Raw genomic sequence first — 17,358 nt, 5'->3', positions numbered from 1 at the left:
AGTGCTGTGGAGTCATGAAGTACTCAGGACAAAAGCCAGGGCCTTGAACACGGCGGGCACAGGCTTTGCACTTGAACTCTATCTCCACTTCCAAAGCTGACAATCCTTTCAGACCATCCATTGAAACCAAGATAGCATTTTGCCAGTTCCTGGCATTGGGAACATTTTAGGGCAAGTGTCCAATGCTGAAGTGGTTTATGTCTGCTGAGACGAACCTAAAGACATAAGAGACATACTCAAGGATAGGAATGACTTGCCACAGAGATCTAATTCAGCCGACCAAGACTTCTCAATACAAGTTTCATAAAGTGGCTGTGAAGAGCAAATCAAGCAAACTTTGGTGGTTGCTCTTGTTTCAGAGCCATACTCAGCAGTAATCAGTTACTCCTAGCTCTGTGCTCTGGGTATACTCCACATGTTGGTTGGGGGAATCTATGTGTTGCTGGGTATAGAACTGGGTTAGCAGCAAGCAAGGTCAGCACATTAACTCCTGACCTATTTCTTTGTTCCTTAAACAGTTTAGACATTATGTTCATACTAAAGACTAATACTCATTATTTTCAAGCCATGGTACTTTTCTGCATTATTTCCATAGTCTCTGATTAATCTGAACAGCTGAGTCTATGGTCACCATGGAGGGGTGCTCTCATGTCTGATGAAGGCGCAGGCATGGAGGAAAGGACGGGGAGTGAGAATGAGCTGTAAGACAAGGAGTGAGAAGCCAGTTCGGGGAGTCAATCAGAGAAGGTTTAGAATTATCAAGTGAAAGGTTTGAAAAAAAATTCTCATTCATATATTCAGAGGCATGGGAAGTGTGGGGGGTATATACGGGAAAACAGCGGATCGGCAGACCACTAGGTTCTTACCCCCATCCCCTCCACACCCAACCCTGCACCACCAAAACTGAAACGAACCACAGAAGAATGGAAATGGGCCAGACAAAAGAATGGGACTAAAATGAGGCCCAAGTGAGACGGAATTCTGGAGCTGGAGACCGCGGAGCTGGGGTGCACGCCAAGGGAAGGAAGTTTACAGTGGGAACTGGGAACTGGGGCTGGGCATCGGGAATGGTTGGCTTAAGACAGAGCGATGACTCTGGCCACGAGTTCCTCCAGCCAACAGGACTGCCAAGCGCACACGTGGACCCCATCAAAGCCCAGAGGAGGCTGGGAACTGGCTCTGACCCTGTCAGCGAGTCTCTTCCTGCAACCAGCCCTGGCCTTTCTGCAGCAGCAGCCCTGGGGGACAGGCTGCCTGCTACCCGGATTCTGGGGGACACTCTGCAAGGCAGCGGGAGGCTGGTGGGTGGGGGCGGCTAGCTGCCAGTGTAAGGTGCCCCCGCCCAGCACTGCTTCCCACGGGGCCCCTGCCAAGTGACGACCCACCTTCAGCGGAGAGAACTGGAAGAGCGGCTGCCGGCCGCAGGCCCCTTGGGCTGAGTGAGCAGCGCGCGCAGAATAAAATGACCGCTGCGTAAAAACCGGGCGGGGCGGCCACAGCGTTGGGGAAGACGCGCACCGCACACAGAAGGCGAAGCGGGAAAAGGCTGCAGACAGAGAACGATGCGGGGCCGCCGCGGTCACCCACCGTACAGTCTGGCATGCGAGGCCACCCTCCCCGCACACGCCCCGGCCCCGCGCGGGGGGCCACATCCCCAGCACGCTGCACTCTGCAAGCCCGGGCTGCAGCAGAGTCGCACGGCCACGGGCCGAGGTGCAGCAGCAGAAAGTGTCGCGGCGAGCTGACAGCCACGGTTCCCTTGGCACAGTGCAGGGCGCGGGGCCACGGCGGGAAGTCGGGCTCCGGGGTCGCCTTTCCCGGAACACCCCGTCCTGCCCTCCGGACCCGGCTCACATGCAAGGCTTTGACCGTAGGGTCAAGGCTCAGCTCCCACACCAACAGGGTTTTGTCACTCTTGCTGGGAACCGTGAAAGGTACCACCTCAGCCCTCCTCGGCTTCACTGTGCCTGAGTGACCAGGCTCATGGCGGCACTGCGCCTGCGCAGGACTCGCCCGCGCTTTTTTAAAGGGGGCGCGCCCGAGGGGTGGGGCGTGCTGGGGGCGGGTCTACTGTGGCCAGGCCCAGCCCACAGTGTGCAGGGCGAGGTGCTAAATCCCCACCTTAGAACTCCATGGAGTCCAATCAGCACAAGTCTTTCTTGAAGAGGCCAGATGGCTAATTTTCTTTCTTTTTTTGTTCTAAGAGTTGTTCGTAGTAATTGGTTACGTTCAATATTTCAACACCAGTTCCACCTCCGTTACACCTTTCCAACTACCTTTATTTTGAGTTTTCATACCACGACCCAATTCTGTCCAAAAAGATGTTAAAGAATTTGTTTTGTTAAAGAATTGCTTGTTATAAATAATAGACTAAACATGATGCAAAACGGTTTCCTTAGAGGAAAGTGTGTGAAAATTGTATGTCATCTTGTTACCATTGAGTCCCGGGATTAGAGACCAGAGAGCTAATTTAAGGACCTAGGGGCAAGGACCTCTAGGAAGCAGCTGGTTCTTGTTCATCCTGGACACTTGGGTAGCAGACAGAGAGCACCACCTAGTGAAACTGGAAAATGAGGAGCACTGACTTTGTGTGGAAAACTACCCTGGAAGAGGCAAGTCATAAAAATCTTTGTGATTGGTAGTCCCCCTGAATCCTTAAAAAACAATTTCTTTCCTCCTCACCCCATCCCGACCCCACATGATACTGGACCATTGTGAAGTTGTGTTTGTGGGGCTGGGATGATGTGGGAGCTGAGAGCAGGGCAGAAACTGGGGAATCTAGTTGATTCAAGTTGTGGGTCCCGTTTCTCATCAATTTTCGAGCAGGCACCAGTAACGTCTCTCATTGTGAGACTTATTTGTTGCTGCTTTTGGCATATCTAATACGCCATGGGTAGCTTGCCAGGCTCTGCCAGGTGGGAGCGATACTCTCGGTAGCTTGTGGCCTCTCCGAGAGGGCAGAGGAATCAAACACCGGTCTGCCACGAGAAAGGCGAACGCCCTACCACTGTGCTATCACTGCAGCCCACCCGAGAGACTACTCTTAGCTTTCTTGTTGCTATTTGGTGGAGCAAGGGCCTGAGAAGGCAAGCAGGTCTTACCCATCTGTAATTCAAAAATATTACTGTCGGGAGCTGGAGTGATAGCACAGCTGGTAAGGCATTTGCATTGCATGTGGCTGACCTGGCTTTGATTCCCAGCACCCCATATGGTCCCCCGAGCACCACCAGGAGCAATTCCTGAGGGCAGAGTCAGGAGTAACCCCTGTGACCGAAAAATGTCAAAAAAAAATGTTAGTGTCAGATGGAACTGTGTTCATTTGTTTTGGGACCACACTCAGTGATGCTCAAAGCTGACTTCTGGCTTTGTGCTCAGGCATAACTGAACCCCTGGCAGGGCTTGGGGGACCATTTATGGAGCTGGAAATTGAATCCTGGTCAGCAGAGTCAGGACAGCACCAAATTCCATCTGTGAAACGTTCCCTAGTCCTTGAAAAAAAGGATAATATAATCAGGGGTCAGAGCAATAGCAATAGTACAGCAGGGAGAGTATTTATTTGCCTTGCATGCAGCTGATCAGGTTCAATCCCTAACATCCCATATGGTCCCCTGAGGACCACCAGGAGTAATTCCTGAGTGCAGAGCTAGGAGAAACCCCTGAGCATTGCCAGGTTTGGCCCCTCCCAAAAAACATAAAGGATAATATAACCAATGTTCTTCTTTTCTAAGACAAAAACTGAGTCCATTAGTCAAGTGTGACCTCTTTACAATGCTAATAATTGTTTTATAGAGAAGAATTTAAAAAATATTTTAATTGATTCCCTTCAGTCTTAAAGTTGCTTTAAAAATGGAAAATCTTTGATCATGGTCTTAATTTTAATCTTGTTATTTCTGTTCTAGAAACTAGATGTCTAGAAACTACCACATCATCATTTCTCATTTTATGGCTGCTGTAGTTAAGACTCAGAAGTAGGAACATGAGTGATTCAAGGCACACCCCAGTTTTATCAAGACTGATAGCTGCTACATGTAGGACATGCCTCCATCTGATCCTTTTCTGAAAATTGCCCTGTTTTTATTCCATATTGGCACCTCCTAAGAAAATGAAATCGACAGTGGTAGGGTGCTTGCCTTGCATGTGACTGACCTGGTTCATTCCCCGGCATCCCATATGGTCTCCTGAACACTGCCAAGAGTGATTCCTGAATGCACAGTCAAGAGTAATCCCTGAACATCACTGGGTGTGGTGCAAAAACAAAAAAGTTAGATCTTGGGTAAGATAGATAGGACAGAGGGGCTGCTTGCCTTGCATGTGGCCAACCCAACTCTGATCCTTGGAATAGTATGTCAAATACAAAGGAACATGTTGGGAGCCCCCCACCCTCGTCTTTTTAGAAAGGATCACCTTAATCATTAATGTTCCTGTTTTTTGGCTGATGACTGGGAGTGTATCCCCAGCACTCCAAGGGGTCACTCCTGAGCAAGACATTCAGGAATAGCCCCAGACACTTGGGTGTGGTGCCAAATAGCCCTGCCCCAAACAAAACAGAGATATAGATATAGATATAGATCCAGCTCTTTTTAATATATTTTTTTTGCTTTTTTGTGTCACACCTGGTGATGCACAGGGATTACTCCTGGCTCATGCACTCAGGAATTAGTCCTGGCAGCGCTCAGAGAACCATATGGGATGCTGGGAATCAAACCTGGATTGGCTGCGTGCAAGGCAAATATTTGCTGTGCTATTGCTCCAGCCCTATCCAGGACTTTGTAAAGATGATCTGAATTCGAGTTCATTCTTCCAGAGCAGGCTGAAATCTTTGGCATTCTGACACACTTCCTCCACCCACCACTATTTTCTATGCCTCAATCAATACCAGATCACTAAGCTGTACCCGAGCTTTCTCTCTCCATAAAAAACGATTGGCTTTGGATATGTTACCTGGAGTCTGATATTGTTTCAAACCAGTAATTGCAGAGTTCACTGCCTCTCCCAATACCCTGTGAAACTGTTCACACAGGTCTCTACTTCAAAATGAACATTCGCAGACAATAGTTTTATCTTTCTTTTAGTACCCTGAGTGATCCGATTGCCCTTGACACTCAAATTCAATCAGGAAAATGTGAACGCTTTCTTCGTACAAGGAATACTTTAATGAACCCCCAAATATAGACATTTCATTGGGGTCGCCTTGGTTTTACGAATGACAGTCAGGAGCTAGGGGCCCGGACTTGCATGGGAATGAGGAGGCAGCCCTTGGAAACCCTGTAGTCCTGGGGCTCTGGCTCCATTTGGCTTGTGAAGGGGAAGGGAAGAAAGTGATAGAGAATGAAAGCAAAGGACAAAAGAAATGGAGAATCCCCAAGTGAGGAGCAAGAGTAGTTCTGGAAAACTCCACAGCAGGCCGGCTTCCCCCGCCTCATTCCAGGGGACACTCTGTCACCCAGGAAGAGACTGGTCGGCCCTCAATGCGCAGGCACCATCAGCCCCAGCCCCACGTGGATGGCCACCATGACAAAACACAAAAGCTGGGCTGGGGAGATAGTCGAAAGGGCTGGAGCGCATGCTTGGCATGTTGGATGTGGGGACCCAATCCTCAGTCCCAGACCACACACCTGGCTGTGTCAACAGAACAACAACCAATGTCCACCTCTGAAACTTTCTTCATAATAACCTAACCCTGGAAATAATCCAACTGCCTGTTAAGGAAAGAATGGATAATACATTTGGCTAGAGTATTCCTAGGGGATAGATACTACTGCACAGAGGGAAAACTGACAAGCGCAGCCTCCTGCTGTATTTACAGGTGGATCCCGGTCATTTCACTCAGCCGAAGATGTCAGGCATAAACAGTAGACTCTGTGTGCTGCCATCCGGGGAAAAGGGATCAGTCAGAGTGTGTTTTCTGTGTGGGGGAGGGAACCTTCGAGAGCAGCGTTCTTTGACCTTGTCACAATGGTGGGCCGACAGCTGTCCTGCACATAGTCCAAAGCCCGGCAGTTACAACCAAGGCAGGGGGCCAGTGGTTTTCAACCCTTTTCTGTGGAACCAGCGAAAAGGGGAGTGATCTTTTGCAGACCAACAAGGCAGGAACAAAAGGCATTATTTATAATGTCACTTTGTGGATTCATTTTAAAGTCTAACATTACAAAGTGAAAATCGTGCCTCTGGTTTGCCACATGGAAAGTGGCCATCACTTGTCACAAAGTGGCAGAAACCTTCTGGCAGGACAGGTTGGCACCTACCCACAGACCCCGGGTTGGGAAACCACTGTTGTCGTGGGCTACAAATGTTCCAGAATTGGATACAGAAAGTAGCCACAGAGTATATGCCCTATGTAAATATTACTGAGGTGTACACAAAAATAAGGGAACTGTAAATACAGAGAAATGTTAAGGGGGCGAGGAAGAGGCAGGAAAAACAGACTTCAGTGACTGGGCAGGGGTAAGCGGACGCTGGGCCTTTTACAACAGACATAGAAGGGAGCTCAAGCGGCTCATGGATCTAAAAATAAGAGCTAACTCCGTAACTATGAAGCGGTGGGCCAGAGGGCTGCCCAGAAGACTGAATGCATGAGTTGTACAGGGGAAGCCCAGTTTGATCCCCAGCATGGCAGGTTCCCCTCAGCATCGCCAGGGTGACCCCCAAACAGAGAGCCAAGAGTCGTCTCCCTATACAACTAGTCCAAAGAAAATAATCACGTTCCCGAGAAAAAGCACAGAAATAAATTTTCATGACCTTACACCTGGCAATTAGGATCTTAATTACAAACACTCAAACCCAAAGTGACAAAAGGAAATAGACACTGGTCTACATAAAAACTCAAAACTTTTCATGGAGCTATGGGACGGGGGTAAGCCATTTGCCTTGCATATGAACAGCCTGGGTTCGATCCCCAGCACCATATATGGTCTCCGGTGTTCAGCCAGCAGTGACCCCTGAGCACAGAGCCAGGAGTAAGCCCTAAGTGCCACCGGGTATGGTCCCAAAACTGAAATAAACTGAAAACATTTATGTGGCAAATGATAAAGACCAAGTTTAGGGGCCGTGGTGCATACCAGGCCTGGATTTGACGCCGGGCACCATGTGACTCTAAGCATCACTAGGTATAGCTCTGGAGACCCTTGAGGATCACTGTCACACTGGTGGTCTCTGGCACAAAAGGACCTCATTCTTTCGCTCTGGCACGGAATCGCATGCCTTGGCTAGATGAGCAGTTAAAAATTTCACTCCACCTCTATCACACCCTTGAAAACTTTGGACTTACTGGAATGCACAGGGGCATTGCAGCCACGTGACACCTCAAACTATAAAACACTGATTAGCCAGGAGTAGCACACCAGACTGGGTGGGATGTAAAGTAGAAGGCATCCAATCTTGATTAGGAAAGTACCAACATAGAAAGCATACCCTATAACAATATCTTAGCCATGTCTTGTACAATTGCTTAATAGCTACAGGGTAAGGGGCTGGAATGATAGCACAGCAGGTAGGGAATTTTCTTTGTACGCGACCAACCCAGGTTCAAGTCCCAGCATCCCATATGGTCCCCTGAGCACCAACAGCAGAAATTCCTGAGTGTAGAGCGAGAAGTAACCCCTGTCCATCGCCAAGTGTGACCCAAAAGGCAAAAACAAAAAACAAAAAAACACCCAAAACTAAAAATAACTAAAAAAACAGCTTCAGGGTGAGATACACAATCTTCACTAATTTTCTTCTGAGGAAATATTTTTTCATTATTCTTTTAGCAAATTATAAGAAGCAATATAAAATAAATTACTGAGTACCTGCTTTGGGGATAGGCTGAAGGGATGATTGGAAAAACTGGAGATCATTTGTGGTGGGAAGGTGCAGTGATGGTGGAATTGAATGTCTGTAACAAATCATCATGAACAATTTTGTAAGCCACAGTGTCTATATAAGGTAAGGGAAAATAAAATAAAAAAAAAAGTTAAGTTAAAAACAAAAAGAAAAAACACACCAAACCAGGTCGAGCTGTCCCTTTTCACCAGGAGGCTGGCAGCAATGAAAGAGGCAGACAATCAAAATTGGTGGCGAAGAGGTGGAAAAACATACTGTACCTTTTAGTTTTTCAGAATGTGGTAGTACTCAAAAGACTAAACAGAGGGACCAGAGGGAGAGTTTAACAGTCTGGGGCACATGGTACATGCTTGGGAGATGAGATTTCATCTCTGGCAGCAGATGGTACCTCCGAGTCCTCAACTCCAAGCAGCTCCAGGAGCCACCCCTGAGCACTGAGCTGGGAGTAGGCCCTGAGCACCTCTGTGTGTGCCCCCTAACTAAAACAAACAAATGAAAAAGGTTAAACCTGGAATTAAACTGGATTCCCATTCTGTAGACTGTCTTTGTATTCTGGTCACGGTTTCTTTGAGGTACAGAAACTTAGTAGCTTAAGATAGTCCCATTTGTTCATCTCTGTTTCCACTTGTTTGGTCAATGGCATTTCGTTCTTGAACATACCTTTGGCTTCAATGTCGTAGAGGGTTTTGCCGACCTTTTCCTCAATGTACCTTATGGATTCGGGTCTGATGTTGAGCTCTTTAATCCACTTTGATGTGATTTTTGTGCATGGTGTTAAGTAGAGGTCTGCACCCATTGTTTGGCATGTGGTTGTCCAGTTTTGCCAGCATCATTTGTTAAGGAGACTTTCCTTTCTCTACTTCTCATTTCTTGCTGTTATCATAGATTATATGCTCATATATTTGAGGGTATGTGTAAGGATGTTCAATCCTATTCCACTGGTCTGCGGGTCTACTTTTGTCCCAATACCATGCTGTTTTAATTATTACTGCTTTGAAGTACAGTTTGAAGTTTGGGAAGGTGATGCCCTCTCCCATCTTCTTCTTCTGGAGAATTGCTTTAGCTATTTGTGGTGCTTGTTGTTCCATATGAATTTCAGGAGTGTTTGATTCATGTCTTTGAAGAATGACATGGGTACCTGTAAAAAAACTAAAGCTCGCCGAGGGGCGAGTGCACTCTTGGGACAGGTACCCATATAGGGATCGCACTGAATCTGTATAATACTTTGGGGAGCACTGCCATTTCGACATTGTTAATTCTCCGAATCCATGAACAGGAGATGTGTTTCCATTTACTTGTGTTCTCTTTTATTTTTGAAATAGTGTTTTGTAGTTTTCTTTGTACAGTTCCTTTACCTCCTTAGTTAAGCTGATTCCAAGGTATTTGATTTTCTGAGGCATGATTGTGAATGAGGTTGCCTTTTTCTTTTTCTTTTTCTTTTTTGCTTTTTTGGGTCACACCTGGCGATGCACAGGGGTTACTCCTGGCTTGCACTCAGAAATTACTCCTGGCGGGCTCAGGGGACCATATGGGATGCTGGGAATCAAACCCAGGTCGGCCACGTGCAAGGCAAATGCCCTACCCGCTGTGCTATCGCTCCAGCCCCGGGGTTGCCTTTTTCATATCACTTTTTTCTCCTCTCGTTATTTGTGTATAGGAATGCCATGAAATTCTAGCATTGTCTTTCTGGCAGGTTTGAGTCATGGTGGGACTGGTGTCTAAATATCGGATGTAACCAAAGTAGAGAGAGAGTATGGGGGAAATTGTTTACCACCAGGCAGGGGAGGGGTTGGAATGGGGTTTGGGGGGAATACTGGGGATTTTGATGGTGGAAAATGTGCATTAGTGAACGGATGGGTGTTTGATGATTATATGACCGAAGGTCAAACATGAAAGCTTTGTAACTATCTCACGGTGAATCAATTAAAAGCAGGGAAGTAATAATAAAATAATATGGTAACCTAACATTCTGGGGCTGGAGTGATAGCACAGTGGTTGGGCTTTCACCTTTCACGAGGCCAACCCGTGTTCGATTCCTCCGCCCCTCTCCGAGAGCCCGGCAAGCTACTGAGAGTATGGAGCCCGCAGGGCAGAGCCTGGCAAGCTACCCGTGCGTATTGGATATGCCAAAAACAGTAACAATAAGTCTCTCAATGAGAGACGTTACTGGTGCCCGCTCAAACAAATCGATGAGCAATGGGATGACAGTGAACTTTCTGAATTAAAAAAAAAGTTGTGTGGCCATGAAAAAAGAGAGCAAGCAAGAGAGGGAGAGTCAGGAAGGAGACCGTGGTCTTCCTGCTTGTGCTCTTTCATGGCATGGCCTGAGAGCCCGGAAACCCCTGAGCCTGGTCACAGTGAGATAGAGTTTCAAAGCTTTCCTGATTGTGAACCAATTTCAGCCATACAATGCTAGAACACCCCTCCCCCCACCAGTGTCATCATGTTTCATCCTTTACCCACTTTCAGCACACATCTCCCATCCAGAGTGATCCCTTCCAACTATCATTGTTATCGTGATCCCTTCTCTATCCCAGCTGCCCTCTCTCCCAGCCCTTGAGGCAGGCTTCCAACCACGGACCATTCATCCTGGCCCTTGTTGCTAACTGTCCTTGGGTGTTAATCTCATACTATCTTTTTACTTTTTTTTACGTCCCATAAATGAGCCCAATCATTCTATGTCTGTCCTTCTTCTGACTTATTTCACTCAGCATGAGCCTCTCCATGAAAGGAAGAAAGAGAGAAAGAAGAAAGAGAGAAAGGAAGAAAGAAAGGAAGGAAGAAAGGAAGAAAGAAAGAAGGGAAGAAAGAAAGAAGTAAAGAAAGAGAAAGAAAGAGAGAAAGGAAGAAAGAAAAAAGGAAAGAAAGAGAAAGAAAGAAAGGAATGAAAGAATAAAAGAAAGAAAGAAAGAAAGAAAGAAAGAAAGAAAGAAAGAAAGAAAGAAAGAAAGAAAGAAAGAAAGAAAGAAAGAAAGAAAGAAAGAAATCTGTTTTCACTTCATTTGCCTCTGGCTGTTCTGTTCACTCAGCATAGGCCTCTTCGTGAAAGAAAGAAAGAGAGAGAGAAAGAAAGAAAGAAAGAAAGAAAGAAAGAAAGAAAGAAAGAAAGAAAGAAAAAGAGAGAAAGGGAGAAAGGAAGAAAGAAAGAAGGAAAGAAAGAAAGAAGGAAAGAAAGAAAGAGAAAGGAAGAAAGAAAGGAAGAAAGAAAGAGAGACAGAAAGAGAGAAAGAAAGAGAGAAAGAGAGATAGGAAGAAAGAAAGAAGGAAAGAAAGAAAGAGGAAGGAAGAAATAAAGGAAGAAAGAAAGAAAGAGAGAGAGAAAGAAAGAGAGAGAAAGAGAGAAAGGAAGAAAGAAAGAAGGAAAGAAAGAAAGGAGAGAGAAAGAAAGAGAGAAAGGAAGAAAGAAAGGAAAGAAAAAGGAAGAAAGAAAGGAAGAAAGAAAGAAAGAGAAAGAAAGAAGGGAAGGAAGGAAGAAAGAAAGAAGGAAAGAATGAAAGAAAGAGAGAAAGGAAGAAAGAAAGAAGGAAGGTCAGCGCAAAGCCAGGAGTAAGCCCTGAGCATAGCTGGGTGGGACCCAAAGACCAAAACTGCAACAAAACACCAAAACCAATAAAAACATAAACATCTGACTTGGGGCACCTTTTAAATTTCTCCCTGAATTTATATATCCTGAATTTCAATCATTTTGTTTCAAACAAACAGGCCTTACCTTCTGGAGGGTTCAGAGGCTTCCCTGCAATGTTCAGAACCTAGGTGAACTCACAGGGATACTTAGTAAGCAGTATGGTTCTAACAATTTGGTGCCCACCTGGACAACTCAATGCTGCATGGCTGGGTGCTAAGAGCCATTGAGTCTTTCCCAATGATGCTCAACAAACCATGTGGTACCTGACTGTAACTAGGGACATTAAACATGACACCCAATCTCCTTGAGCTATCTCTGTAGCCCAGACCTTGGTTTTAAAATGTCCTTCTGACTTTCTGGTAACAATTTCAAGACTTTCCTCAAAAGAGAGCATTTAGTTTTACATATGAAATCTTCTGGTGATCCTGAGAATTCAACCTGTTTGTTCTGCAGTTTTCTCATGAGGAGTTATCTCAAAAAGAGAGGGAGCATGAAAATCACTTTAATTATTGAATGAAATATCATGGTTTCTTGATAAATATCAATTATCATTGTTTCAACTGAGATCATGGGAGTGGTAAGACATCAATCCCGATGTCATTTAAAGGCTACTCTCTGCTTTGCACTTGGACTCACTATAGGTACTGTTTTGGGTGGGGGGTCCTTGGGGCTGGAGATAGAACCTGGGCCTCCTACATACAAAGAATTCACTCTAGCTCGTTGAGCTATCTCTCTGGTTCAAAATAGCTTTAGAAGATTATTTGGTTAAAATTATAGTGCGTAGCAAAGCATATTTGCATAGATTGTTTATGACTTTAATTATACTGTTTTAGTCATCCATTACACCATTGTTAATACAGGTAGTTTTGTAATTCCATTCAAATTGCCTTGTATACTGATACATTTGTATTGTTTGTGTATTTTTCCTCTAGTAATTTTGATATCTAAAATCAAGCATAATAAAGTGGTTATTATTTTTTTAAAAAAAAGAAAGAAAGAAGGAAAGAAAGAGAAAGGAAGAAAGAAAAAAGGAAAGAAAGAAAGAGAAACGAATGAAGAAAGAAAGAAAGAACGAAAGAAAGAAAGAAAGAAAGAAAGAAAGAAAGAAAGAAAGAAAGAAAGAAAGAAAGAAAGAAAGAAAGAAAGAAAGAAAGAAAGAAAGAAAGAAAGAAAGAGTCTGCCGCCGCACGAGCTTGACCCCGGAGGCAACTGAACTACTTTGGACACGAGCAGCGCCCCCAAAATGCCTCCAAACTGTGTGATTGGAGCTACTGGCCCATGTGCCTCCAGCGGGGTACGGTCTTTTCTCTCTCAACTCTTTCTTATTGAACGCAGCGAGGCAACTGCCGGTTTTTAGAGTATGCAGGTACCCACGGGAAGCCCGGGAAAGCCGAGGGGGCAGGATTTCCAGATCCGCCCTGTGCCGATATTTAAGCACAGGGCCATGTAGGTACGTTCCTTTCTGCCACCGCAGGAGCTCGACCCCGGAGGCAACTGAACTACTTTGGACACGAGCAGCGCTCCCAAAATGCCTCCAAATTGTGTGATCGGAGCTACTGGCCCATGCGCCTCCAGCGGGGCATGGTTCTTCTCTCCAGCCTCCTCCATCATGTGAGCACCACAAAAGGGAAGTAAAAGATTGCAGTGATGCAATTACCAAAAGAATTTTCCCTGGACTTCATATAGAAATCCAAAACCTCGAGGCTGCTGTTGCAGCCACGTGACCTAATATCTCTTGATTGTCAGCAACGTGAAAAGGTTCCTTTTTAGCAGGTCTTACTGTAGGGGGAAACTCCAATCAATAGTACTGAGTTTGTTGTTGAAGTATTGAAGGTAATCAAAGTAGCAGCTATTTCTTTAGACTGTGAACTAAGCCAAAGCCCCATACCGGCTGAGGTGAGGAAATATCCTTCTTTCTCGATTCTTTTCCCTTTTCTGGGAGAAATGCGGTGTGGTGTCCACCATATTATGAAGTCTATTAAGCAGGCACAAACTTAGAGGCGCGGGAATGGGAGGGGGAAAAAAAAAAACAACTATATACTTGGAACAGCGGGATGCTTGGGAAGTCTCAGGCCCATACCAGTGCATGCTCCGCCGAGACTCGACCCGGGTGGCCATACTTTTGTGTGGTTGCGATGCTGCTGATCAACCAGAATCCAGAGCCTAACTAGACTACTTCCGGTTCCAGAAACTACTTGCAACCAGGTCTCTAGACTAAACTAAGCCATAGCCCCACGCCGGCTGAGAACTGGAAATATCCTTTTTTCTCGTCGGGTGGCGTGGTGTCAGCCATAATATGAGGACTATTCATTAAGCAGGCATGAACTTGGTGGCGCAGGAAGGAGGGGGGAAAAATTCTATGTACTTGAAGCAATGGGACTTCATATCTCTCTATAGGGAGACATTTTACAAGCCCGGCTCTTATCCTCTAGTCAAGTGGAGGCTTACTTGGGATTCCTGTAACAAGGTCACCACTGCTGACCTTACTGATCTTATCAGTTCGCCATTCCTCTCTCACTAGCCAACGCCCATGCCTGATCTGCCCAATGCCCATGCCTGATCTGCATTTTACTATTGTTCCTATGGGGGTCCAAGCATGCATACCGCCCCCCCCCCCAACCAAGAGGTATAAGTATTGCAACTGCTGTGAATAAACTCTCTCTCTCGCTCCTCCTCCTCCTTCTGGCTCTGCGTCTGTTCATTCGGTTACGTCCCCTCCTTAGCCCCACGAAGGGTCCTCCCTGCGGGACAGGATGATGCCTGCAGGGGGGACCCCACATCTCTCCAGTCTCAACAATGGAAAACTAATTATCAAATGCTGCATTGGCAGTAGGGCTGTCTTTCTTGGGTGAAAACTCCAACAATACTGAATGTTGTGTTGAAATATGGAATGTAATCAAGGTAAAGTAAAAATGAAGTGAAATTTATCAACTAAGCAGGCAGGGATGGGGGCGGGGGACGGGGGGTGGGAGGTATACTGGGGTCTTTGGTGGTAGAATATGGGCACGGGTGAAGGGATGGGTGTTTGAGTATTGTATAACTGAGACATAAACCTGAGAACTTTGTAACTTTCCACATGGTGATTCAATAAAAAATTTAAAAAAGAAAGAAAGAAAGAAAGAAAGAAAGAAAGAAAGAAAGAAAGAAAGAGAGAAAGAAAGAAAGAAAGAAAGAAAGAAAGAGAGAAAGAGAGAGAGAGAAAGAGAGAAAGGGAGAAAGAGAGAAAGAAAGAAAGAGAAAGAAAGAAAGAAAGAAAGAAAGAAAGAAAGAAAGAAAGAAAGAAAGAAAGAAAGAAAGAAAGAAAGAAAGAAAGAAAGAAAGAAAGAAAGAAAGAAAGAATATGTTGGAATATTTTTCCTGAAAAGCTGCCTTCTGGAGATAATTTCAGAGGCAGTTTCCCTTTTTTCACAAGAAGCCTAGCTGGTCTTTGACATGCAGATCTTAGGTGCTAGCCAGGCCTGACTTGACATTGTAGATTCCAGGCTCTGGCCCAGCCTAGTCTTTGGGATGTAAATTTCAGGTGCTGTCCAGTTTGTAATTGACATGTACATTTCCTGTGGCAGCCTAGCCCAGTCTTTGGGATGTCTTTGGGATGTAAATCCGAGTGCTTTCAGCCCAAGGAAGGCTTCCATTTTGGTTTTGTATCTTCTTTGGGGGGGGGGGGCTAGATTAATGGCCTGCAGATACAAGAGAATAATGTTGCCTCAATGTTCTTCCTGTAAGATCTTTTGGTGCCTTTGGTGACTTCAATGTATTGCACCCTTTGGAAGTGCGGGGTTGAGTAAAAGGGGTTCCCAGAGAGGGACAAGGGAGGAGAGACTAGAGAAGGAGGTGGCGGTAGATCCAGAGAGAGGCCGGAGCTGGGAGTGCGGGAGATGGAAGATTAAAGATTGAATAAACGGTAACTAATCAGGAACCAGCATGGTCTTCGTTCTTCCTTCGCCTTTCCTTGACCACTGGCTGTCCCAATCCAGTCTACACACTGTGGTTCCAGGGCACCGAACGTGGGCGGTGAGACAGAGCCGCCCGGAGGCCGCAAGTGCACTCACTCCACGACGAACTTTAGTTTTACACAGAAAGAAAGAAAGAAAGAAAGAAAGAAAGAAAGAAAGAAAGAAAGAAAGAAAGAAAGAAAGAAAGAAAGAAAGAAAGAAAGAAAGAAAGAAAGAAAGAAAGAAAGAAAGAAAGAAAGAAAGAAAGAAAGAAAGAAAGAAAGAGAAAGAGAGAGAGAGAAAGAAAGAGATAAAGAGAGAAAGAAAGAAAGAGAGAAAGAAAGAAAGAAAGAAAGAAAGAAAGAAAGAAAGAAAGAAAGAGAGAGAGAGAGAAAGAGAGAGAGAAAGAAAGAAAGAAAGAAAAAGAAGAAAGAAAGAAAGAAAAAAGAAAGAAAGAAAGAAAGAAAGAAAGAAAGAAAGAAAGAAAGAAAGAAAGAAAGAAAGAAAGAAAGAAAGAAAGAGAGAGAGAAAGAAAGAAAGAGAGAGAGAAAGAAGGAAAGAAGAAAGAAAGAAAGAAAGAAAGAGAGAGAGAGAAAAAGAAAGAAAGAAAGAAAGAAAGAAAGAAAGAAAGAAAGAAAGAAAGAAAGAAAGAAAGAAAGAAAGAAAGAAAGAAAGAAAGAAAGAAAGAAAGAAAGAAAGAAAGAAAGAAAGAAAGAAAGAAAGATCTGTTCTCACTTCACTTGCCTCTGGCTGTTCTGCTCACCCTGGTCTTCCTTCTCTCACTGATGTAGTTCTCAGTCTTCCACTGGTCTGTATCCCATTCTCCCTCGGGAACCTTTACTTCCTGCTGCTCACTGAGACGCTTCATCAGGAGGCCGGTTCCGGAGAGGAGCTTGGCACACGCCAGCCTCACCTGGGGCTCAGAGCGGTCCATTTCAGAGTCCGGATCTCGTGAGCAATGAGCTTCCTCACGTCACTGTTGGGGATGAGGGACCACAGCTGCTGGATGAGTTGCATGTCCAGTTGGTCTCCGGGGTGTGGTTTCTGTGTGGCAGAGACGATGTCGGTGGCCACGTTGTGATATTCCCACTGCGTCTCGCTGGACTGCTTGACAGCCGGCACGAGGTTGCCCGGCATCCCGGCGTCCTTCTCATGGGCGGTGCCTTTGCTACCGACGGTTTTCTCTGGCAGCGCGATGCCTCTGGTGTTCGCCCCATTTGCAGCATGCGTGCTTTCTGCGGTCTTCTTTCCTGCAGATGAGTGTGAAGGTTGAAAGGACTGGAGCCAAGGTTCGTCCTGATCTCTCCAAGACAGAGACTCCTCTCTTGGCGGGGACTTGATGAGGTTCTCACCGCAGCGAAAGGAGGCCGCTTGGCGACTCGCACCGGCCTCTCGGGTGCTGATTCCTTCGTCTCTGTACTCACTCTGGCTTTGGGCATTCTGGGCAAAGCCGAGAGTAAGATTTATGAAAACGGTAATTTTTTTCAGTGTGTGACACGGGGCTGGGAAACTTCATGTTCCGAACTCGAGCGTCTGCGTCTTCCAAAACGAGGAGCGTGATTTTCAAGTCTTTGGGTTTGTTTTTCGCCTAGGCTGGGATTTTCGGAGAAGTGGCGGCAGACGGGCTGCCCACGGAGAACTGCTCCAGGTGGTGGACACCACCGCCTCGTGCTCCTGGATGGAGGAGGACTCCTCATTGAAGGAGTTTCCCACCCATTTCCTGGGTGTTCCGCCAAGGGAAGCTCTTTTGGTTCTCTTGGGGCCGACTCCTGAGCCTTCTCTCTCAGGCAATGTTCCCTAAGTCTAGCTGCTCATTCATGAGAACGGACAGGCTGTTTCTCTATGCTGAGGCCTCCTCCGGTTCAATGGTCAGCTCGGTGCTGGTATTCTTCTTTCGAGTCTGTAAAACCTTCATGAACTCCCTTTTCGTGGTACTTATGGACTCTTCCTCCTCTATCAAAAAAAGAGCTTGCTTTTGAT

At 45.8% G+C, this 17,358-nt stretch overlaps 1 protein-coding gene and 1 long non-coding RNA gene across 12 annotated transcripts in view; both read right to left on the bottom strand.

Annotated features, from left to right (window-relative positions):
* The window catches only part of LOC129403390 (leucine-rich repeat-containing protein 37A2-like), a 136,248-nt gene that overhangs the window by 57,994 nt on the left and 60,896 nt on the right, over positions 1 to 17,358 (bottom strand). The window contains exon 3 of one of the 11 annotated variants that reach the window (XM_055130878.1): positions 7,788 to 7,873. The exons of the other annotated variants lie outside the window; for them this stretch is intronic. Coding sequence (XP_054986853.1) covers positions 7,788 to 7,873 — 86 coding nt within the window. The remainder of the gene's footprint in view (positions 1 to 7,787; positions 7,874 to 17,358) is intronic. 11 annotated transcript variants of the gene reach the window in all.
* On the bottom strand, positions 78 to 2,050 carry LOC129403391 (uncharacterized). The gene is made up of 3 exons (XR_008629170.1): positions 1,855 to 2,050; positions 1,386 to 1,546; positions 78 to 215 (listed from the first exon to the last, which is right to left on the bottom strand). It is a non-coding gene; the product is annotated as an uncharacterized LOC129403391 (long non-coding RNA).

Source organism: Sorex araneus, chromosome 3 (assembly GCF_027595985.1).
Source record: "Sorex araneus isolate mSorAra2 chromosome 3, mSorAra2.pri, whole genome shotgun sequence".
In the NCBI taxonomy this organism is placed as follows: Eukaryota; Metazoa; Chordata; class Mammalia; order Eulipotyphla; family Soricidae; genus Sorex; species Sorex araneus.
This window is presented reverse-complemented; position numbering and strand designations above follow the sequence as displayed.